Genomic DNA, 24,690 nt, shown 5'->3' with positions numbered 1-24,690 from the left:
TCTATATCCTCAGGGGTTAATTCTTCCATTTGTTAAATTTACCTACTAGTTTTATGATAATATACTTCTTCATGTGTTTAAAAATTTTTTTTAAATATTTATTTATTTTTGAGAGAGAGTGTGAGCAGGGGAGACACACAGAGAGAGGGAGACACAGAATCCAAAGCAGGCTCCAGGCTCCGAGCAGCCAGCACAGAGCCTGACGTGGGGCCCAAACCCACAAACCGTGAGATCATGACCCGAGCCAAAGTTGGATATCAACCGACTGAGCCATCCAGGGGCCCCTAAAAATTTTTAAGAGGTATTCTTGCTTGGTAGTTCTTCTTCCTAGGTACCCTCACTTTTCGCATGATCCAGATGTGCCTCAGCCTTGTCCAGATGAGTTTCACATGTCCAAACCTGGTCTTACACATGCAGATCGGTTCAAATCTTTTTCTACATATTAATGGTTTAATTTTGGACCTTACATGAATATTGTAGCGACCCAGTTCCTATGTCCCATGGCTCCTCTGCTTCTTTACTTTTCAGGTGTAAGTTCAATGCTGTCAAAAGCAAAATCTACATCCAACATATTTTAATAAGCTACATGTTTTATTTAAGAAGAAGTTGTATTTTTTGGATAATCAACCTGAGGATAAATGACTAAAGACCTATAAACTAGAGGGGGGGAAATAACACCAGGCATCCCCTGGCTCTCAACAAACCTCTTCTCACTGTCGTACTTTATATTTATGAATGAATCTAAAGTACTGCGCTTCCACTTCACGATCCCCTTGTAATATCTCCATTCAAGATCCCTTAGATCCATGAATTGCTTTTCTGCAAAAAATCATATTTTCAAAGAATTACATGATGGAGTGACTTAACCTTCAGTTATCCAGAAACGCTTCACGGACAGAATGAAACTTAGATGAACTTGAGTCTCCTTCTCCCTTCTAGTAGAAAGCTGTTTCTAGAGCTTTATAAACTGAAAGGTCACCTACAGTGTTCATCTGGTCTAAAGCTCTCCTCCAAATGGGTAACTGGGTGGGTCTGGCTAACTGGGCTGGCATGGATGCTACAGGACCATAGCAGGTGGAGGGGCTCTCATTCAATGCTTGGATACTAATAATGTACAAATGGAGAGACCTACAGAGCATGGAGGTCAACAGAGAAGATCCTAATGAGGGCTCAAAACATGGACAAGGACTGGTTAGAAGTACATAGACTGTTAGTGTCATTTCTTCCAAGATGCTGGCGTAAGCCCTTGGTATAAAATGGCAGTGGCATTTGGCTGTTTCCCCTACTTTTTCAGGACCTACTAATTTGGGGTATCACTAGTAATAACAATCTCTTCCAGAAGAGATCCTTCTTAAAAATGTTTAAGAGACAGAGAACTTGAGAGAGGAGGGACAGGGAAAGAGGGAGAGAGAATCGTAAGCACGCTCTGTGCTGTCAGAGCAGAGCCCAATATGGGGTTTGAACACATGAACCGTCAGATCGTGACCTAAGCTGAAATCAAGAGTTTGACACTTAACCGACTGAGCCATCCAGGTGCCCCAAGAACAGATCCTTTAAGGACTAGATAAATTGTAAACCACCACCACCTCTCAAAAGAGAGAGAGGGAGAGAAAAAAAAAAGCAAGGCCCACGGCAGAGATTTGAGTGTAAAACAGAGACCAAAGAGCAAGTTGATGAATGTGACTAATACGAAGAGAATAATGGTACAACGAACAAGCAAGAAGCCTGATCTATTTCTCTCTTGCTAATGAGTTCTCACCTTCCCTAGTGGAACAGATACTGGAGCTGGCTATTGGTGGTAAACCCTGGTGGTCAACAGTCCCTCCCTAAGGGCAGTTACCAAGTGTCAGGGAGTTTAACAAGATCTTGGCAGGCCTGGCTTGGGAAGATCTGGTTATGAAGGAATGAAAGGGATATTTGACAAGAGAGGGCCACAGAAGTCGTTATTTTGATCACCACAGAGCTTTATGTTGTGATGCATGGTTGATACTATAGGTTGGCTTACTTCATGTTCATTGTGATTCTCTTCTGCCTTCCTCTGATGATGGAGGGTGAAAAGCTAAGATCCCTAGTCACCACCTAGCAGTAAGGGGTGGCTATTGGATGCAATTCTGACCAATGAGATATAGGGGGAAGTCACTGGAGGAGGAGCAGTTGAGGAAGTTTCGCTTCTCTACTAAAAGAAGACAGAAGTAGCCATTATGGCCCTTTGTCTTAATCCCTTTTTCCTGCCAGGAATGTGGTCATAGTACCTGGAGGTGAAGGAGACATTTTTTGTCTATGAAGACAAAATCCACACACAGGTGGTTGAGCCTGAGTCCTTGACAATATAAAAAAGTATTGTTCCAACACTGTTTGCCTGCCTTCAGACTTATAAGTATATAAGAAAAATAATCTTCATTTCCTTTTCTGTCAAACGCATTCCTAACCTACACAGTCCCATAGGATTTAGCCCGAGCAACAGGAACCGATATGATAGAAGAAAATGGCAGCACTCACTCTCTTTTCCTCCCCCAGTGCTTGATGCTGGTAAGGATATGTTCTACAATATTCTTTGGTACACCAGGAGTCCTTAAGTTCTCCTGGGCTGAGAATACTTTAGGGACTGGCTGGCTGATATGATAACAGTAATAGTGGGCAATATAGGATTGTAAAATATGAATTGTTACAAGACTAACTAAACCTAAGAAATTCCTGGATATTCTTCATAGGGATGCCTACCAGGCTTCATGCATATTCCTTGAATAGACAGGATGTGTACCTGAAATCCTACCTTGGGATCTGAGAAAATGAGGTCATGAAGACAGAGGAGAAACTCTAACACGGAGTCTGGAAGGCCACATGAGCAATCTGGAGACATCAGGTAGCCAGGAGATAAGCTACGCCTTGGGACGAGAAGACAATTTGTCTCCTGCGTGTCAAAACCACAAACATCCTATCAAACAGTCAAGCCTTCAGGACTTTTCAATAGGCCCTTTGGCAGTAGGTACTGATTACCAATACTTTCCAGGATTTTCCCTCTCTGGTCCAAGACTTGACCTTATGCACTTCTGTGGATTATTTGGGCCATTCCCACAAATCTTCTGATTTCGACTTCTGCCTGGGCTCCAGAACACACAAAGTATGACTTCACCGAGGGAATCCGAAACCTGCACTAGACTCTGTCAAGACATCAGTGTGGGGAGTTACAGCAAAGACTGTTGCAGCATCTTGGACCAAATATGAGCAAATTAATCAATCTGTGCCTTTAAATGTGCTCCTCTGTCTCTCCCATGACTTTTAATATAAAAATGGTGTTGTCAAAATACTTGCTGTGCAAATGGTCTTATCTTGAGTCAAGAACCTACCTGAGAAAGGTTCAAGTATTTTATATCATTGATTTAATCTGTTATGTTTTTTACATCTACATAGAATTACAAATTATTACATCCCTCAAATTAAGGAAAATGGAGACCTTATAACACTCCCTTCTCATTAAAACTCACCACCATATATTTCCAGGTTTCTCTGAATAGTCTTGGTCTCTTAGGAATACCTCCCTATTAAAGAATCAGAACCAGGGGCGCCTGGGTTGCTCAGTCGGTTGGGAACCTGACTTCAACTCAGGTCATTATCTCATGGTTCATGGGTTGGAGCCCTGCATCAGGCTCTGTGTTAACAGCTCAGAGCCAGGATCCTGCTTCAAATTCTTTGTCTCCCTCTCTCTCTGCCCCTCCCCTGCTCACGCTCTGTGCCTCTCTCTCTCAAAAATAAATAAACATTAAAAAAGTTAAAAAAAGAATCAGAAATGAAGGGAGGAGTTTCCTTTTGTTAATGTAACAGTAAAGAAAAGGTAAAGGTTCATGAAAAAGTATCTTAAAAAACTCTCAATTTCACTAAAGCCAAGATGCTTGAGAAAAATAAGCCATTTTTTAGTAAATAATTGGCTAAGTTCATGTAAACAAGAAAGAATAGTTATGAGTGCTTTCAAGTTCAAATTTAACTGGCTCATGTTACAAAGGTAAGTGTAAGGACTGCATCTATTACTACTCCTTTTTGAGACTGGACCTGAGATTTGACGCTGGAATGTTCGAGTCTCTGTTCTCTACCTCACGTTGGCATTGTAGGTGGCAAGCACATCAGTCGTGAACCCCATGACTGCAAGATTCCCATGGGTCACTATTTGGTTATTTCAGCTCCAGTAACCCATGTAAAAGTTGCAGTCAGATTTCCACTAATTTAGTCTCACATGGACTCATCTGTTTAGATTACCTGGATCGATTAAGCGGTACTTAGCAATTCTGTGTTCAAAGATAAAATTTTTTGGCATGATCCTGGAAATGCCCAGCCTGTGTAATATGTTAATTCCCTGAGTCTTCTCTGTGGGGGGTGGTGATGAGGTGCTAGAGTGATCGATGAGAATCTCATAAGGAAAAGTGTGTGCAGGAGGAGGAATTCCACACTTCAAGAGCCTCTGTTGGGATTTGGAGAGTCCTTCCACTGGAGAGGGCGGGATGGTCAACAAGCTTTGGTATAGTAGTTCAGTCATCGATTCTGGTTTCTCTTCTTCTTTTCTAACCACCGTGCACATGAAAATAGACCAGAGGTCTTGTTCCCTCACAGCAGTTCCCCTGGGTAATGACATGGTATTCAGATTTTGACAAAGCATTTTCTGTGCTTCACTAGGTGAAATACCATGCGTTTTTTTGAGAGTCGAGTTCTTGCTCTCCTTATTAAAATTCTCAAGAAATGCATAAAATTCTGGTAGCTGTAGGACAAAAAGTGGGAAGTCATGAGATTGATGAAGATGAAATTGTCTAATAGACTCATAAATCCTAGAATAAGGAGGATAAGAAATAACCATGAAAACAGAAGCATTGGGGTGCCTGGTGTCTCAGTCGGTTAAGTGTCTAATTCTTGATTTCAGCTCAAGTCATGATCTCATGGTTTGTGAGATCAAGCCCCACGCTGGGCTCTGCACTGATAGTGTGGAGCAGAGCCTGCTTGGGGTTGTCTCTACCTCTTTCTCTCTCTGCCTTTCCCCCCTCAAAATAAATAAACAAACAAAAATAAAACAAAACAGAAGCATCTATCTTAGGGAAGATATGTCTGCCTATCTGGCAGATGTGGAACAGAGACCAGAGGGTCAAATCTCTTAGTCAATCCCAGAAAGGGATATTATTTAGACATGTCACTGGCACCTCCATTATGAAATGAGCCTTGGACTCTAAACTCTGTAAGACTTTTCCAACATGAAATTCAATGAGTTGCCATGGAGAGAGAAAGATGTGGGGGGTTGCAGCCTTTGTTTTGAGGAAGGCTACATTTCTCTTAAGGAAGAAACACAGCCAGGTGGTATAGACATCAAAGTTTCATCCTGGTGTCTGAAAAGCTCAGAATGTTCTAGAATGCAGTGCAAAGGAAGCTATAATAGTCCTTATTCACTGAGACATTTTACCAAAGCAAAGAGTTACATCTGTGGAGTGTTTGGTAGTAGTTGTTGGCAAAGACAATGAATATTTCTTCAGAGTACCTTTCTTATCTAAAATCTTGTACTGAAGGAATAAAATCTCATTTTCTACAGCATCTTGCCTACTCATTCCATTATCCCTAAGAAGATTCATATGCCATTCAACTGGAAGGCCAAAAAGGCTAACATGAGAGCTCAGATTTGGATCATTTAGACCAATGCAGAGTTTCCCTCAGTCCTAGCCAGTTTGGTGCAAGAGCAACAAATACAGAGCAGGCTAAGATGGGTGAATGGCCTTCTCAGATGATTGCCATTATCATGAAGACAACGTGGCTCTCACACTTGCCTGCCCATGGAGGAGCTGCCTATCACTGTGACAAAAAAGTGTAAGTCAGTGAAGAGGAATGTTCGTATTCCCTGTGGTGCCCAGGCTTGTCTCTGGGATTCAGCAGCTCCAAAATTTATCCCCACAATTTTTGAATATAAGTTTCCCATGTAGATTATTACAGAATTGTAAATGCGTACCGAACACCTGAGAGACTTGTCTGCTGTCTCATCTGCAGTTGGATCAGTGTCCCCGTTGAGAAGCATTGTGCTGGGATTTTATTCCCGAATTCCTGACAAGTGTAAGAGAAGATGAAGTGTAAGATCAAACATCCAGCAAAGTACAAAGGCTGGTGGTGGTGATGGTGGGGTAACAATTTTATAGTCTTTAAAACTTCATAAGTAGAGCACTTTTTTTTTTTTTAATTCAAGTTACTTAACATACAGTGTAGTCTTGGTTTCAGGAGTAGAACACAGTGATTTGTCTCGTAGGTATGATAAAACCCAATGCTCATTTCTTTTCTTTTCTTTTTTTATTTTATTTTTTTTTCTTTTTATTTATTTTTGAGAGACAGAAAGAGACAGTGCAAGCAGGGGAGGGTCAGAGAGAGAGGGAGATACAGAATCTGAAGCAGGCTCCAGGCTCTGAGCTAGCTGTCAGCACAGAACCTGATGTGGGGCTCGAATCCACAAACCGTGAGATCATGACCTGAGCTGAAGCCTGATGCTCAACCGACTGAGCCACCCAGGCACTCCCCAATGCTCATTTCTAAAAGTGTCCTCCTTAATGCCTGTCACCCATTTAGCCCCCCCGACTTTCCCTCCAGCAAGCCTCAGTTTGTCCTTTGTCCTTTGTATTGAAGAGTCTCTTATGATTAATTTTTAAATTTTTTATCATTTTACATTTTCTTCTTCTTCTACATCTATCAAATTACTCACATGCCCATAAAATATTTTCTCGGAAATACCTCAAGTTATTACATGACATATACCCTCAGACTAATTCAATGAATCCTATATGGGTTGTTTAAGATTTTTGTATTATATATTTTGAACAATTTTCAGTTTATCTACAGAGAAACTCACTTATTCGTTACTCAGGAAAAGTGCTTTTTATTTAAGAGGAAAGGGCCACTAATAATAATAAAATAACATTTTGAAATAATTTGCTTTGAGTCAGACATGCCAGTATGCGTTTTACAGATGGGCTTGTGTTTAATCCCTTTGTGAGAGTCAGAAATGGTGACAGATGGGTGCTCAGCTGACTCAGCCAGTAGAATGTGTGACTCTTGATCTCAGGGTGAGTTTGGATCCCATGTTGGGTATAGAGATTACTCAAAAATAAATTCTTTGAAAGAAGAAGAAAGAAAGAAACAGCATAGAATCTTTACAGTTGGTCAGATCAGTAAGTGGCAGTCCAGTCTGCTCCCACATTTGACCTTGGGCTGCCCTTATGCTTGTGTTTGACCAGCTGCATGAGGGCTTTTCTTTGAAATGACAGTATGAGGTGTAAGTAATATTGTGTGAATGCCAGAGCCTCAGCCTTGAGCTCTGGAGCTCTGCTTCACACTCTTGGAATTCCGAGCCACCATGCAAGGAGGTCCAGCTACCCTTCTGGACACACCGTGAGGAACTGGGAGCCAACACCAACCACTAGACATGTAAGCAAGCCCATCTTGAAGCACCCAGCCCTATTCGAGCCTCCAGATGGCCACAGCTGCATGAGTGACTCCAAATGATCCCAGATGAAGGACAACAGCCACTCAGCTGAGCTGGCAACTCCAAATTACAGCGAATAACAAACTATAGAGGCACTGGGTGGCTGAGTTGGTTAAGACCTGGCTTTTGGTTTCAGCTCAGGTCATGATCTCATGGTTCTTGAGTTCGAGCCCCACATCAGGCTCTGTGCTACTTGGGATTCTCTCTCTCTCCCTCTCTCTCTCTGTCCCTCCCCTACTCTCCTCTCTCTCCCCTGCTCATTCTCTCTCTCTCAAAATAAATAAACATTAAAAATTTTTTATAATTAAGTATAGTTGTTTCAAAACACTGAGGTTTGAGTGGACTGTTACACAGCAATAAATACTAGATAAACCCACAATACCTCACATTCTTGGTTTAATATATTCCAGTGAAACCCTTGTTGGAAATAAGGGAACGTAAGAGGGGAAATATCCTCCTGGAAACCACTGTATCCTGACTCGTAGCTGGAGTGACTGGGATGAGTATCAGAGAAGAACCAAAAGTGTTTGGGGTGAAGCAAAAACAATTGGGTTCTTCCTCTGTTCCCAGCAAAACAGGAAAATCCAGAATGGAGGCACCTGGTGGGTCAATTGGTTGTGCATCTAACTTTGGCTCAGATCTAATCTTGTGGTTTGTGGGTTTGAGCCTCACGTTACATCAGGCTTGCTGTCAGCATAGAGCCTGCTTCTGATCCTCTGTCCCCCTCTCTCTCTGCCCTTCCTCTGCTCACACATGCTCTGTCTCTCAAAAGTAAATATTAAAAAAAAAAAAGAAGAAGAAGAAGAATCCAGTGGCGCCTGGGTGGCTCAGCCAGTTAAGCGGCTGACTTTGGCTCAGGTCATGATCTCATGGTTCATGGGTTTGAGCCCCGCATCGGGCTTTGTACTGACAGCTCAGAACCTGAAACCTGCTTCAGATTCTGTGTCTCCCTCTCTCTCTGCCCCTCCCCACTCATGCTCTGTTTCTCTCTGTCTCAATAATAAATAAAAACATAAATTTAAAAAAGGAAAAATCCATAATAAATATATGCAAATATATATGTACAATACATATACATATATCCAAATACATAACAGTCACTATATCAATATCTATGACCCCCAAAAAGGCAATATGATGCAGCATGATGACTCCCTTTCCTACATTTGTATGGTGGCTTTATAGACACGTCTATCACCACCAGTTAAAGTAGGTTTGACTGTGCTTTTGTTCGTTCTTGCAAAGGAAACGATTTCTCTAACTTACTTCATCTAACCTCTCAGCATCTCCCAGGCAGACCTCTGTCTTCCAGTGTGCTTCCCACCATGAGAGGGCTGCCTTTTCCCACGACTGTATATTTTTTCCCTTCTCCTCCCCTTAAAGAAGGCTTGACTTAACCCCCAACTACACATGCATGTGGAACTTAATCAGAATTGCTGATGCAGACAAGTGATTTCCAGCTTCAGAGGCCAGTCTTGCAACGCTTTATACATATATTCAAAGCAATATCTGAGAAATGTGTACTCGTTTCATTACCAGGAGATTGACAGCAGGGAATGGGACACAAGAAAGATGAGATTCTTGCTGAGTCTCTTTGTAGAATTATTATTGACGACACCTCCCTCTTGTTGAAGGGTCAGGATTCAGAATGCTACTAACAGACCATTCGCTAAAGATGCTTTTCTCCATTCTGATGCTGACTTCACTAACCTACTTCTCGCTTTAGGCCCTTGGCTGGAGGCAAGCCAATGACTAACCCTTAGATTAGTCCTTTATCTATTTATTAAAATAAAAATTTTTAACATTTATTCATTTTTTTATGTCTTTATTTTATTTTGAGAGAGAGAGAGAGAGACAGAGAGACAGAGAGACAGAGAGACAGAGAGACAGAGTGTGAGAGGGAGAGGGGCAGGGAGAGATGGAGACACAGAATCCGAAGCAGGCTCCAGACTCTGAGCTGTCAGCACAGAGCCTGACACGGGGCTCGAGCCCACAGACTGTGAGATCATGACCTGAGCTGAAGTCAGATGCTTAACCGAATGAGCCACCAGGCGCCTCTAACATTTATTCATTCTTGAGAGGCAGAGAGAGATGGAGCAGGAGTGGGGGAGGAGCAGAGAGAGAGGGAGACACAGAATCCGAAGCAGGCTCCAGGCTCTGAGCTGTAGCATAGAGCCTGATGCAGGGCTTGAACTCACTGACCATGAAATCATGACCTGAGCCAAAGTTGGACGCCCAACTGACTGAGCCACCCGGGCGCCCCTAGATTCCCTCTAATCCAGCTTCTAACGGAGAGTGTTCCTGGAGAAATAGAGCCAGTGCAGGAGCCTCTGCAGGGGCTCGTCAGCATTTCTCTTCATCTATTGCTGTTCCTAGAAATTCCCACCATAAATTCTGACTTTCCTGAGAAGGGCCAGGGCATCTCACAGGAACTCCTGAGTAGCATCCTCTGCTCCTATTGTGCGCACCCCCAACTCTTCACCTTCCCCTCTGATCCAGAAAGAAAGGTTCCCTGTTCATCCAATGATAGTGTGCTCTTTCTCCCACCTGGGGCGGGGCTAGTCTCTCCTCTTTGTTACTCTTGTGGAATATTTCCCTGGCCTTGGGGACACAACTTCTCTTTCTCTCCTTTGCTTCTCCGCCATTCCCTTTTCTTCAATCTGATACTCCTCAATGGTTTCTTCCTTCTTTATAAACGTGTAAACTTCCATTTGAGAGAAAAATAACTTCTCTTTTCTCCTGTCTTATCACTAGCTTTCAAGTTTATCTCTCTTTTACTTCTGCACTCATTACTTTTATATTATCGTGTATAATGACATTTAACATTCTCTCTGCTTGGTGAATCAAAACTGATTTTGTTTTGTTTTTTGGTAATCTTTACACATGGGCTTGAACTTATGACCCTGACTGAACCAGCTAAGTCTAACTGTCCCTCCCCCCACAAATTACATTCTTTTTTTTTTCTTTTTTTGTTTATTTTTGAGAGAGAGAGAGGAAGTGTTGGGGGTTGGGGGGAGAGGATCCCAAGCAAGCTCTGTGCTGACAGCAGCAGACAGCCTGATGTGGGGCTTGAACTCACAAACCTCGAGATCATGACCTGAGCTGAAGTCAGACGCATAACCAACTGAGCCACGCAGGCACCCCCAAAATTGCATTCTCGAAGGCAATACTAACTTTTTAATAAATTCTAATGTCGTTTTTACAGTCCTCATTTTTATCCATCTCAACTCTTAACTACTCCTTCATTTTGAAACTGATTCTTAAAAACCATCTTACCTATTCTTTCCAAACTTACTGCAATGACTCTAATAAGAAGCCTGATTAACTTCTGGGGTGTGTGGTGGCTCAGCTGGTTAAGCATCTGACTTGTGATTCCAGCTCAGGTCATGATTTCTGGGACCTCAGAGCTTGAAGCCGTTTCAGATTCTGTGTGTCTCTCTCTGTTCCTCTTCTGCCTGTACTCTCTGTTTCAAAAATAAATAATTAGACTTAAAAAATAAATAAATAAAATGTAGTTGACCTTTGAGCAATGGGGGATTTGAGGGGTCGACCCACCACACAGTGGAAAAGCCTTACTGATAAACAATTAACACCTATTTAGGTGTTCTATGTATTATATACTGTATTCTTACAATAAAATTAGCTAGAGAAAAGAAATGTTACTAAGATCATAAGGAAGAGAAAATACATTTACAGCATTGTACTCCATTAAGAGAATCTGCATATAAGTAGACCCACACAATTCAAACTCCTGGTGTTCAAGGGTCAACTGTATTGATAAAAAATATCCGGGGGTGCCTACATGGCTCAGTCAGTTGAGCATTCAACTTCAACTCGGGCCATGCATGATCTCATGGTTTGTGGGTTCAAGTCCCCTGTTGGGCTCACTGCTGTCAGTTCGGAGTCTGCTTTGGAGCCTCTTTCCCCCCTTCGCTGTGCCCCTCCCCTGCTCTCTCTCAAAATAAAGATTTAACTAACTAACTAACTAAATAAATAAATAAATATATTACTATAGGAGCTCCTGATTGGGTCAGTCAGTGGAGCATGTGACTCTTGATCTTGGGGTTGTAAGTTTGAGTCCCACTCTGGGTGTAGACATTACTTAAGAATAAAATCTTTTTTTAATGTTTATTTATTTTGAGAGAGAGAGAGAGAGAGGGAGAGAGAGAAAGAGATTGAGAAGGGGAAGGGCAGAGAGAGAGAGGGAGACAGAGAATCCCAACCAGGTTCTGCGCTATCAGAGCAGAGCCTGGCATGGGGCTCGAACTCACGGACCATGAGGTCATGATGACCTTAGCCAAAATCAAGAGTCGGTCGCCCATCCGACTGAGCCACCCAGGAGCCCCCAAAATAAAATCTTAATAAAAAAATAGAATAAACTCTTTTAAAAAACTAAAGGTATTAGTTTATCTTATTCCCACAATGAAATCTGTTCTTTTGTGCCCAGGGAGCCTGCTGGTACTATTGTGCCACCAGATGGCGCTCACTGGAAGTCTGTGTCCACTCTTTCCTATTTTTCTTTCTATTTCTCTCTTTCCTTTCTTCCTTCTTGACCGAATTTTTGTCTGTAAGACAGCATTAATCCACCAACAGTTAGTGTTTATAATGTGTCAGGCACTGGACTAAGCCTTAGGAATACAAAGGCAAATAAAGTGTAAAGGAAAAATTTCTAAAATACTTACAAATAATTTATTGAACACCTATTATTAACCAGGCACAGTTTCGTCCCTTGGGATACACTGAAAAACAGAACAAATATTTCTGCTCCTATGAAGTTTACATTCCAGCACAGGGAGGCACACAGAAAGTCATATATATAATAAATGAATTAATACTCAACATCCAAAAAATAAACCAGGGAAGACATGGGCAGAAGACATGTATAGACATGTTTCCATAGAAGACATCCAGATGGCCAACAGACACATGCAAAGACGCTCACTATCACTCATCATCAGGGAAATACAAATCAAAACCATGATGAGGCATTACCTCACACCTGTCAGGGTGGCTAAAATGAACACCTCAGACAACAACAGATGTCTGTGAGGATGCAGAGAAGGAGAAACCCTCTTTGCACTGTCGGTGGGAATGCAAACTGGGGCAGCCACTGTGGAGAACAGTATGGAGCTTCTTCAAAAAGTTAACAGTAGAACTACCCCATGACCCATCAACTGCACTACTAGATATTTATCCAAAGGATAGGAAAATACAGATTTGAAGGAGCATGTGCACCCCGATGTTTATAGCAGCAATAGTCAACTACAGTCAAACTATAGAGATACCCCAAATGTCCATTGACTAATGAATGGATAAAGAAATGGTATATATATTATAATATGTATATAATATATATAATATTACTTTCATTCAAAAGAATGAAATCTTGCCATTTGCAATGACATGGATGGAGCTAGAGTGTATTATGCTAAGTGAAATAAGTCAGAGAAAGACAAATACCATACGATTTCATTCATATGTCAAATTTAAGAACCAAAACTGATGAACATATGGGAAGGGGGAAAGAGAGAGAGAGGGAAAGAAACTCTAAGAGACTCTTAGAGAATAAAGAGTGTTGACAGAGGGCGGTGGGTGGGGGATGGGCTACATGGGGGATGGATATTAAGGACACTTGTGATAAGCACTGGGTGTTGTATATAAGTGATAAATTGCTGAATTCTACTCCTGAAATCCATATTGCAGTGTATGTTAACTAGAATTTAAATAAAAATTTGACCTTTTGGCTCCCTCAGCAGCGCCATGGCGGGCAGCAAGAACAAGTGCCTTATGAAAGGCGGCAAAAAGGGAGCCAAGAAGAAAGTGGTTGATCCATTTTCAAAGAAAGATTGGTATGATGTAAAATCACCGGCAATGTTTAATATAATAAATATTGGAAAAACACTAGTCACGAGAACTCAAGGAACCAACATCGCATCTGATGGCCTCAAGGGTCGTGTGTTTAAAGTAAGCCTTGCTGATCTGCAGAATGATGAAGTTGCGTTTAGGAAATTCAAGCTGATTACTGAAGATGTTCAGGGCAAAAATGCCTGACTAATTTCCATGGCATGGATCTTACCCGGGACAAAATGTGCTCCATGGTCAAAAAATGGCAGACCATGATTGAGGCTCATGTTGACGTCAAGACTATCGATGGGTATTTGCTTCATCTCTTTTGTGTCGGTTTTACTGAAAAACGCAACAATCAGATTCGGAAGACCTCTTATGCTCAGCACCAACAGGTCCACCAAATTCGGAAAAAGATGATGGAAATCATGACCTGAGAGGTGCAGACAAATGACTTGAAAGAAGTGGTCAATATATTGATTCCAGACAGCATCGGAAAAGACATAGAGAAGGCTTGTCAGTCCATTTACCCACTTCATGATGTCTTCGTTAGAAAAGTAAAAATGCTCAAGAAACCCAAGTTTGAATTGGGAAAGCTCGTGGAGCTTCATGGTGAAGGTAGTAGTTCTGGAAAAGCTCCTGGGGATGAGACCGGTGCTAAAGTTGAACGAGCTGGTGGATATGAGCCACCAGTCCAAGAATCTGTTTAATATTCAGACATTTAATGGTGACAAATAAAAAATCTTGTGATGTTTAAAAATAAATAAATAAATAAAAATTTGAAAATAAATGAATTGATATGTTCAAAGTGTGCGTGCTGTAAAGGAAGTAAAATATAACAGGGACAAGGCGTGTTGGGAGTGCTGTGGGGCAAAGATGTGTAGGAGGTGTGAGCCCTGAGAATAACGGGAGGCTCCCACCCAGGGACCAGCCAGGGCAAGGGCCGGATTCTTGGCTGACTGGAGGAAGAGCAGGTTCCAGGAGGACTGGAACAGAGGAAGCGAGGGGAAGAGGGCAGAGAGGAGGGAGGAGGGCCTGATGCCCTGGGGCCTTGCAGGCAGACACGGAACTTTGGCTTTCCTCAGAGGGAACTGGGGAGTCACTGCAGGCCCCGTGACAGGCACTTACTTACATTTTTAAAGGAGCAGTGTGGCTCTGTGTGGAGAAACATGTCACTAAAATATGCTCCATAAATGTTAATGGTCATTGTACAATGATTTCGCACATACAAGAATAAAGCCACATATGTATTTCATGTAGCAGAGAAATAGTTCTGTGTATGACATGGGTAATGAACACTGTTGTCAGCTCATAGCAAATCATCTGGAAGGACGTGTGCCAATTTCAACAGAAGAGAGGGAATAGGAAGGGGATGAACGGGGAGATTTGCTCCCTACTGTTGACGAATAGTGTACATCTTGTTCGAAGTTTGTATACAGCAAGCATGCTTTTTTTTGTAATGTCAAAACAGTTCTGTTAGGACATGGCTGACTTCCTGTTTTGAGGAGAAAGGTGTACACATGGGAAAGAAAGATAACCTTGTGTCTTGAGTCTGCAGTGTTACTTATGTGCTCAGTCACAGATGGGCCCTTCTGAGGGTACTTGGAACAATATCTGAAACAGTTCTTACTCTTAGGAATATTTTTTGATATACAAAACTGGTCATGGAGCGTTTTCTCTCTCCCTCTTGACCCAATGAAAATAAAGGAGTTAGTTGTTAAAGTATAAACTTACCTCTACAACCAAAACAGCAAAGAAAATGCTGGAGAGGGCAAGCATGCAGGGTCTTACAGAGGAAAGGTGTGGCTTTGCAAAAACACCCACTCTCCAACACACATAACTCACAGGGTAGAATGTGCGCAGGCGAGATCAGGGTGGCGGGAGCCCTTAGGGGTTCTGAGTCTCTGAGAGTGTCCGCTTGGGCTCTTCATGGAGATATGCTCTCCTGTGGTCTGGGCTCACTGGCCCTCTTAGAGCCTAACCCATGCTCCAGCAGCCTGACAAGGTGACAGAAACCACCTTCAGGGGCATGTGGGTGGCTCAGTCGGTTGAGCATCGACTTCGGATCAGGTCATGATCTTGTGATTCATGGGCTCGAGCCCCGCATTGGGCTCTGTGCTGACAGCTAGCTCAGAGCCTGGAGCCTGCTTAAGATTCTGTGTCTCTCTCTCTGCCCTTCCCCCACTCTTGCTCTGTCTCTCTCTTAAAAAATTAACAAACATTAAAAAAATTAACAAAACAAAACAAAACCCTGCCTTCAGTGAGCTCTTCCCCTGAATCTAACATTTGAGTTCCAGGTTCGTTTTCTTGGACGCGGCCAGCCTCATCTCCACACCTCATCCTTAGGCTTCCTAGTAATAACCAGTCCATATTCCACAAGTTTCGCATTGTGACCTCTGTATTGTATCAGCTTCACACTTGAACCTCCCTGAAAATCAGGGTACATTTTACAACCAGTGGGGGCCTCACAGCTGGCCCAGTGACCATCAGGACTATCGTCATGGCCTGTGTTTGCGTGAATGTGGCTGCCCATGTTGCTCAGTCTGATTTTGCTCAGGTCAATGGCGTCGTTGAACATTCACCCTAGTCACATGCAGTATGGTAGCACAGGCTGGGTTTAATTGATGTTTGAAGTGTTGTTCTCAGTCTGGACTGTCCAGTATGGTGGCCACTACCTCAGTGTGGCCATTGAGCACTTGATTTGTGACCATTCCAAACTGAGATGCACGGTAGTAAGAAAAAAGAATCAAAATATGTCTTTAAGGATTTGTATGCTGGTTATATGCTGAAAATATACTATTTCAGAAACACTGGGTTACATAAAATGGTTAAAATTTTTTTCCTGTTTCTTTTTACTCTTTTGAATGTGGCTACTAGAAAATTTAAAATCACACAAGTGACTTACATTCCGCCCTTTTTGATGACGTTGATCTATAAGAACACCAACTTAGCAATGATCACAAGCAGGTACTGAATAGAGCAGCAGATATATAATAAAAATCAATGCCTAGGTAGGCTAAAAGAGGTCTGTTTCTTTAATAGAGAGTAGATAATAGAAGATGCATGTCAGCATTCAAATGGGAATGAATAATCATGGAGTTCCATGTGCGCAAAACCCAGACTGAGACGCAGAGTGTCAGGGACAGCACGCTGCACGCCCTCACTGCCATCCCGCCCTCCCCACACCCAGGGAGAGCCACCCTCCTGCATTTCATGTTTAGCATTCTCTTCCTTTTTGCTTTTCTTTTTTTCTCCCCTCTGCCTCGTTTTCTTACAAATATATGTCTCCCTACAGATTTTTCCTGCAACTTGCCTCCCTTTTTTAAAAGTCTAATTGCGGCAAAATACATATAACATAAAATTTACCATTTGTTTAAGTTTATTTATTTTGAGGGTGGGAAAGGGGTAGAGAAAGGGAGGGAGAGAATCCCAAGCAGGCCCCGTGCTGTCAGCTCAGCACCCGACCTGGGGCTCCATCTCACAAACCATGAGATCATGATCTGAGCTGAAATCAAGAGTCAGATGCTTAACCAACTGAGCCACCCAGGCACCCCTGGTAGTGTTCTGTTTTTAACCTGGTGCTAAGGACATCCTGGTTCCTTTTATTTTTTATTTATTTTATTATTTTTTAAATTTTTATTTATTTTTGACAGAGACAAAGACAAAGTATGAGTGGGAGAGGGGCAGGGAGTGAGGGAGACACAGAATCTGAAGCAGGCTCCAGGCTCTGAGCTGTCAGCACAGAGCTGATGTGGGGCAGAGCGGATGCGGGGCCAGAACTCTCTTCTAACCTTTCTGTTTTGTGCACTTGGTTGTTTGTTTGTTTTGAGAGACAGAGGGGGCACCAGTGAGCAAACAGCAGAGAGAGAGAGAGGGAGGGAGAGAAGAGGGGCTCATGTTTACCCAAAGCCGGACTTGTGCTCACTGCATGCAGGACTCGAACCCATGAACTGTGAGATCATGCCCTGAGCTTAAGGACTGAACCCCCCAGGCGTCTGACCGTGCGCTTGGTTTGTAAGAGCCGCTTCTGTTCTGAGTGTCCCCTTCCTTGTCCTTCTTTCTTGCTTCGTGATGCAGCAGGTCATTCCTCTGATAACACTACGTTTAGTCTTTTGCAGTTGTCTTCTCCCAACATGGTCTCTCTCTGTGTCTCCTGTTTGGCCCCTAACTTCCATGAACAGGGCGATCCTCAGATGTCCGGGGAGCTGTGGTTGTCTACTCGCGGATACAAATGGGGTGTGAAAAGCTGGCAGGAAACTCTACCAGCACTGACAGGGCTTGTAGGCTTTGGGTAGACCATCTGGGGGAGGATCCCCTAATGTGATCTTCTTTGGGCCTTTTCTGGGCTGGAAAGAGTCCGCCCTCCCTGGTCTGGAGGGTGTTAAGTATCTCACTGTGACAGGATAAATCAGAGCTGCAGAGTTGGGGGAGGCGGAGGGCTGAAAGGCACTTACTATACGTATGTTCACGGAATCCCTTGTTTTGTTTGGATGTCTGTTCCCTGTTTCACGGTGTGATGCTTGCACCCCCTGCTGGGCCTGGCCCCTCCCATGTCTGCAGCCCCTGGATTTGCCTCTCCAGAGACAAATCCTTCAAGGTACAAGCAGAGGCATGAAGTGGGGGAGGGCCTCTGAGGGTCCAGCTTCTCTAGAACAGTCTTCTTGGCCCGCCTTCCCCACTGCCCTTAGTTCCAGGAACAGCTGGTGTCGCCTGCAGTGGCATTCTGAGAATTCTGCAGCATAATGGGGCTGTCCAGTTCTTAGGGGGCCAAACCATTAGTAACCCCTCATCCATTTACCTTCCAGCTTCCAAAATGTGTCTGGTGTTAGCATCTCTCCAGATCATGGAATTATGTGGAGGATTCAATCCATCATCTTAACACTCACTCAGTGGTCTCACTCTGTCCCCATTTCTTTACAGGGCAGGTTGACATGCAGCGGCCACACCTTGTGCGTGGCGTTCACGGTATCTGTCCCGACGGCTTCACAACCAAGAGGAAGCTTCCTGGGAGTGAGATGGTGTGGGGCCGGGGGCATTCAGAGACATGCCCCTCATTTCTGGAGCAGCAGCCCTCCTCCACTGCTCCCTCCACCGTCCCTGAGGTGGAACACCTGGGCCGCTGTTTCTGCCTACACCCCGCCTCTCCAATGGCTTTTCACTACATGTTTAGTAACACAGAGCAAAGCATCACTGTGGCTTTCTTCCTCATGCTCATCTACCACACGCACATCAACAGCTCATGTCTGCAGCTGGAAATGCTTGTGTCATATTAGTAATAGTTGTATAATAAGGTCTTTGATGGGGCACCTGGCTGGCTCAGTTGGGAATGTGTACGACTCTTGCTCTCAGGGTCGGGAGTTCGAGCTCCATGTTGGGCGTAGATTACTTAAATTACTTAATTAATAAACTCTAAGAAATGAATTTAAAAATTCTCTTAAAAAATAAAAGATCTCACGGTTCATGGGTTCGGGCCCTGCATCAGACTCTGAACTGACAGCTTAGAGCCTGGAGCCTGCTTTGGATTCTGTATCTCCCTCTCTCTCTGTCCTTGCCCTGCTCTCTCTCTCTCTCTCAAAAATAAATAAACATTAAAAATTTTCTTAAAAAAGACTTTGAAAAAAATAAGATCTTCAATGAAACTATTTGGCCACTAGCTCATTTTGTTTCTTGCAGAACGTAACATATGTGATTAACTCTGTAGACAGGTTTCCAAGATTTACAACAGTAACATAACATGCACCTATTTTTGCTTCAATAAGTAAAACTTTTGAGTAACAGGTTGGCCATTTTTGTCTTTACTCTGGCTCAGCAAGAAATCATTTTTCTGGAAAGCAAAATTTTGTACTTCTGGAGAAGTATCACCGTTTATTGGTGAGTAACTCAAAAGCCTCAGTGATACCCTCTGACCAGGTTTTGTAACTTTGCTGGGGAATCCCTGGGCAAGCAGAAGCTCCAGTCCAGTTAAATTCAGCTTACAGATACTCATTGTGGCGCGTCTTATTCAGTTTTTGAGTAAGTGTTATATCCAACGTAGGGCTTGAACTTACAGCCTTGAGATGGATCCAAAGTCGCATCTCCTATTAAGTTTCAGTTTTCAACCACTTTGTGTCAGAGCATGCCTGCAGATTTGCTTGACCCAATAAATCCTGACATTCTGTATCATTCCGGAGTGACAGTTACCTTGGGTATTCATAAGGTTTTGTCGGATTATAGGATATATACTACTGTTTCCATCACTTTTATGCCTCAGTGAACACTTTTGGGCCACGATCCTCTTGAAAAATAAAACTGAGTCCAATATAACCCAAAAGCAATAATAAAGATTGCAGATTTGATACCAGCTAATGGTATGAAAAATACATTAATCACAACAAACTTTGTCAACTAAATGTTACTTAAGATAATCTGATGTTGTCCCTAGGAGAAATGCCTAACTTTTTTTTTTTTTAAAGTTTATTTATTTAGAGAGAGAGAGAGCAGGGGAGGAGCAGAGATAGAAGTAGAGAGAGAATCCCAAACAGGCTCTGCACCAAGACTGACGCTGGGCTTGAACCCACAAACTGTGAGATCAGGACCTGAGCTGAAATCAATCAGTGGATGCTCCACTGACTGAGCCACCCAGGTGCCCCAAAGGCTCAACGTTTAAATATGGAATGGCTGCAGAGAACAAAACAGGGTTTCTGTGAAGTCACTACAATTTTACATCTCCAAGAAGTTTGACTGCTATCGTGTTGTTGCTTTTTCTTCTGAACCCCCCAGATGCCTGTGGCCCAGTGGAGAGATTATGGGGTTCCATGCTTTGGGAATGCTGGTCTAAGTGAGAAGAGGACCCCTTTGGGAAACAGGTGAGAGCCCACCGGGAACCGAGGATTTGTGCGGGCTTTGTTAGCTCTTGCCTACTTTCTCACCAAAATGCCTAGCGGGCTTTCCCTGGCTGATTTCCCTGAATCCCTCAGCCTTGGAATCGGCCTGCCCATGGGATCCCCTGGTGCGGCATAGCGGCTGGTGCGGATTAGGAAGTCAATCGCTACAAGCCTGCTGCCCCGTGGGAAGGCTGCACACACCACCCTGTGGCTGCTAACGTGCTGGGAGAGCTTATCAGTCTTGAGCAGAGACCAGACACACGGGCCAGAGTGCTTGCTGAGGTGTGGATTTTATCGCTGCACACAGCCTACCATTAAAAATGACCTTTTCTGGGGGCGCCTGGCTGGCCCATCCAAGAAAAGCATGCAACTCTGGATCCCAGGGTTGTGAGTTTGAGCCCCACGTTGGAAGTATTTAAGTGTATTCATGATTACTTTAAAAAAATGACCTTTATTATTGAAATTCTGGTAGGAAAAATGAACAAAACTCAATTCTTCCTTTGAAGTAATTGCTTTCAAAATGCAATTTTAGAAAACCTGAGTTTTCCTAGGAATGTAAAACTATTGTATTTTTTTGCTAATAAAACATGTCTATTGAGTCACTCCATCACACGCCTAAAGTTAATATAACACTGTATGTTAGCTATATTGGAATTAAAATTTTTTAAAATGTTCTTTAAAAGACTTCTAAATAATTGATAGACTGTTTTTTAGAGCAGTTTCAGGTTTACAGGAATTGTTTGGAAAGGAGAGCATTTCCCACCATTATAGACAATTTCCTCTATTAACACCTTGCACTAGTGTGATGCATTATTTGTAACTGATAAACCGATATTGTTATGAACGTAAGTCTTTAGTTTCCCATTGGGTGTTGACCAACAAATGACATGTATCTACCGTTACACATCTATCATCATGCAGAACAGCTTTAGTGCCCTAGAAATCCTGTGCTCCAACTTCTTACCTTCTATAAGCCACACAGGGTCACCCTTCCTGTAAGAGGATTCTGATCCAGACTTGCTCTCAAAACCCTCAGTGGCTCTGCCCTGGCCCACATCGCACAAGATGTCAGCCTAGTGCTGGGGCTTCTAGGCCCAGACGCAAGCCACGACCACCTGTCTCCCCACCGCTTTCCTCTCCGGCGGCTCACTCCTGCTAGTGTGTCTTCTCACATTCCCCCCAACTGGCACACACGGCCCTCACTCTCCTCCGTCCCTGTTTATCCGTCCTCTCCATACAAAACTCCCAGGTGCCCTCCTCACAGCTGCAGCATCTTGTCAAAACCCAGCTCTGGGGGCGCCTGGGTGGCTAAGTCAGTTGAGTGTTTGACTTTGGATCAGATCATGACCTTGCAGTTCGAGCTCTGCTTCAGGCTCTGTGCTGACAGCTCAGATTCTGTTTAGGTCTCTCTCTGCCCCTCCCTGACTTGCACACTCTCTCTCCAACATAAACAAACATTTATAAATAAATAAATAGATAGATAAATAAATAAATAAACATTAAAGAAAAAAATCTCTGGAGCTGCCCCTCTGACATCCTCTGTTCCCTCACGTAGTCCTCCCCGGCTCCTTGGAGCCTCCTGGACAGTGCTCCTGTGCCTCCTCAATGGCATTTATCAGCCTCAGTACTCAGTATACACATATGTAAAATGGGCATGTGAGTATGGCACCAACAACCACCTAGAGCTGTGTAAGGACTCAACCCCCTAACTCCTGCAGAGTGCCAGCCAGGCGGCTGCCCCCTAGGATGTGTTCTCATAAGCGCTAGCTGCCTAATCACGGCCACTGCCAACAGCTGTTACTACTGTCCCCTTCCCTCCCCCCACCTCCCCTCTCCTGCAGGGTCAGCTCCTGGGGCCACCTCTTTGTGTCCTCCATGATACAAGGCATGATTATAGCACGGGCTCTATAAACATTTAACAATGAAATGGCTGGAGCACTGTGGTCCGTCTGCGCACTCTCCCAACGGACCAGCCCCTGTCCTCCCTGAGTCTGCTAGAATGGACGTGGTACTGAGCATCTCATGATGTCATAGTTTGCTGCAGCACGAGCTCTTGGGGAAGGGGACGTGGGGGCAGCTCAGGTGCCTCAGGAGTAGCCAGTGGAGGATGCCAGTACTTTAGAAATAGGAATCAGTACCTGGTGTAGGCACCAGGGAAGATTTCTGCTTGTTTCTGATTTGTCTGGTGAGGGCGGCAGCACTTGACCTATAGGATAGGATTCCAAAAGGAAGGAGCCAGACTCCCAAAGATAGAAAGAGAAGACAGACACTGTTCTGCTTGGCAACCGGGAGGAGGTGGAACAGAGTTCCTTGGGGGTTCCTGGGGGCCACACTCATCTCTGCACCTACAACCATTTCTGCTCTACTGCCTTTGATACCAAAGAGCTGTGTGTCGGCAGTGGGGCTTACCTCCCCACCTCTCCTCCAGCAAGCGGGGTCCTAGGCCAGTCTGGAAGCACTGGCTGAGTCACCAGCCTTGGCTTTGTCTGCCGTCCACAATGCCAGTGTACTTGTGAGTGCCTCTAGCCCCCGTGAACTAGGTACATCCCCAGGAGATGTGAGGTGGCATGTACAGGTTAGAAGGAAGGTCCCAGGTGGGTAGCAGCTGGGGTAGAAGGTGGGATGGTTGGGACAGTACAATTCCACCCAAAGGGCTTGCCATGGGCTGATGCTTACTGTTCTGTGGACAGTCCCCAGGGAAGAGTACCTGCTTAGGGCCTTCATTGGTTGGACAGACAGTAGCCTTAGTGGTGGGCTTGAGGACTGACCGGCCTGCTTGGGGAGGGGAGAATGTAACACTGGCATCTTCGGATGGAAGCCTGTTTGAGCAGTTCATGCATTTCCACCATTCAGTTTCAGCCCATGAGAAAGAGTTCATCCACAAATGTTGGTTCCGGAAAAGGGACAGGAAGCTCCCTACCGTTTTTGTTTTTTTAATCTCTCTCAGATTGTCATCTCTACCGAGGCTGTACACTCTCAGGGCTGAATTTGGAGATGTGGGAGGAGGGGTTATAGGCGTAGTGAGAACAGAGTCAAGTCAGGGCTATCGGTGGGAACATGGTGGGGAAGGAAGAAGGCACAGAAATCTAGGAAGAGGCACGGATGCTAAGTGAAGGCCCAAAGGAAGACAGGGGACTGTTGAGGCTCAGTCATGCACTGCTGGAAGGTCACTTTCCCAGTTCTGATTTGTAGACATGAGCCCAGCTTCACCTCGTCTCTCAGTTCTAGCTTCTGCTCTCTCTCTCCCTACTGCCCACTCCACCTGCATCTCCTGGCCTAGCCCAGTCTAGCTTAATGCTCGCTTCTCTGTTCTCTCCTTATGCCCTGGGAGGCGGTCAGTCACAGCACTTACCACTTGCTTTACAGTTTTGTTTATGTGGCCATCTTGTTCACGCATCTGCAGGTCTGGGGGCAGGGCTGGGTCTCATTCCTCTGGTAGCCCCATGGGCTAGCCTGGCATCTGCCAATGCTTAGTAAGTGTTGGTGAAGGAGTAACTGTTCATTGTGACATATGGACATCCTCACGGTCACATACACAGCTGCATGACACCAAACCCAGGGGATTATTTCCCTGCATGAGGGTGATGGGTGGAAGGTGGAGGATGGAGAGGCATTTTATTTTAAAAAGTAAACATTTTTCATTAAACATTAAAAGTAAACAAGCTGAATTATGTTTTCTAATTGGTCAAGTTTTTTCCTTCTATAGATACGGACAAGATGCCAAAGAGAAATCGAGGCAGTAAATAGGAGACAGCTTCCTACATCTGCCCACATGGTGCGGCCGGAAGTGGATCAGGGCTGCATCAGAAAGGAGGGGAGGAGTTAATAGCTCTGCTGTAGCACCAAATGATTTTGCTGGACTTCATTCCTGACAAGAGCTATATATTTCAAGTCCTGTATATTTAACTTTCTTTGTCATACCTGGTGTCTCTGCCCAGAGTCTTCATGACGAATTTCATCTGCGTCGGTCTAGTGTGTGATCTTTTGATGCTTTTCTTAAACTGCCCTCAGTTGTTCCTAAATAACTATCAGCAGACACACCATCCAAGGACAGTCACAGCTGACAAACTAAAGACTCCATCGGCGGTGGTTAAAGAGCAACAGTGATGACTGTCACAACTTCGGCTAATGAAGATCAAAAATGTTACCTCCTGATCAGACACAAAAGGACGAGTACCGTAGGATTCCACTGCTCTGAGGTGCCTGGACAACACAGAGACAGGAAGCAGGTGGTGGTTTCCAGGGACTGGGGGTGGCGAGGAATGCACAGTTCGTGCTTAATGGGGACACAGTTTGGGAAGATGAGAAAGTTCTAGAGATGGATGGCGGTGACGGCTGTGAGACAGTGAAGGTTCTTATGGCCACTGAACTGCACACTTAAACGTAGTGTAAGTGGTACATTTTGTCCTGTGCACATGTACCACATTTCCTGAGAAAGGCAATGCCCTGTGCCACCTCAGGTAGCTGAGAAAAGAAGGGCCACGCAAGGTG

The 24,690-nt window shown here is 44.1% G+C and overlaps 1 protein-coding gene and 1 pseudogene across 3 annotated transcripts; one reads left to right on the top strand and one right to left on the bottom strand.

The window, feature by feature from the left end:
* Nucleotides 1-570: 570 nt before the first annotated feature.
* On the bottom strand, nt 571-23,664 carry C13H9orf153 (chromosome 13 C9orf153 homolog). 3 transcript variants are annotated; one of them, XM_029920725.1, is made up of 4 exons: nt 23,552-23,664; nt 5,975-6,066; nt 4,252-4,747; nt 571-819 (listed from the first exon to the last, which is right to left on the bottom strand). In XM_029920725.1, the coding sequence occupies exons 2-4, from the start codon at nt 6,038-6,040 to the stop codon at nt 596-598; spliced, it is 786 nt and encodes a 261-aa protein (XP_029776585.1). In that variant the 5' UTR covers nt 6,041-6,066; nt 23,552-23,664; the 3' UTR covers nt 571-595. The 3 variants fall into 3 exon arrangements, with proteins under 3 accessions (XP_029776585.1, XP_029776587.1, XP_029776586.1); XM_029920727.1 differs by lacking the exon at nt 23,552-23,664 and adding an exon at nt 22,338-22,353; XM_029920726.1 differs by lacking the exon at nt 23,552-23,664 and adding an exon at nt 10,769-10,781.
* On the top strand, nt 13,253-14,060 carry LOC115276664 (annotated as a pseudogene).
* Nucleotides 23,665-24,690: the final 1,026 nt, after the last annotated feature.

Source organism: Suricata suricatta, chromosome 13 (genome assembly GCF_006229205.1).
Source record: "Suricata suricatta isolate VVHF042 chromosome 13, meerkat_22Aug2017_6uvM2_HiC, whole genome shotgun sequence".
Classification (NCBI taxonomy): Eukaryota; Metazoa; Chordata; class Mammalia; order Carnivora; family Herpestidae; genus Suricata; species Suricata suricatta.
This window is presented reverse-complemented; position numbering and strand designations above follow the sequence as displayed.

What these genes read in the sequence shown, in the direction of transcription:
- C13H9orf153 (XM_029920725.1), bottom strand. Translation starts at nt 6,040, where the DNA reads ATGCTTCTCAACGGGGACACTGATCCAACTGCAGATGAGACAGCAGAC. An exon ending in ACAAGTCTCTCAGGTGTTCG is followed by an intron (nt 4,748 to 5,974) that starts GTACGCATTTAC and finishes TTTGTCCTACAG; the next exon opens with CTACCAGAATTTTATGCATT. An exon ending in GTACCGCTTAATCGATCCAG is followed by an intron (nt 820 to 4,251) that starts GTAATCTAAACA and finishes GATTTTTTGCAG; the next exon opens with AAAAGCAATTCATGGATCTA.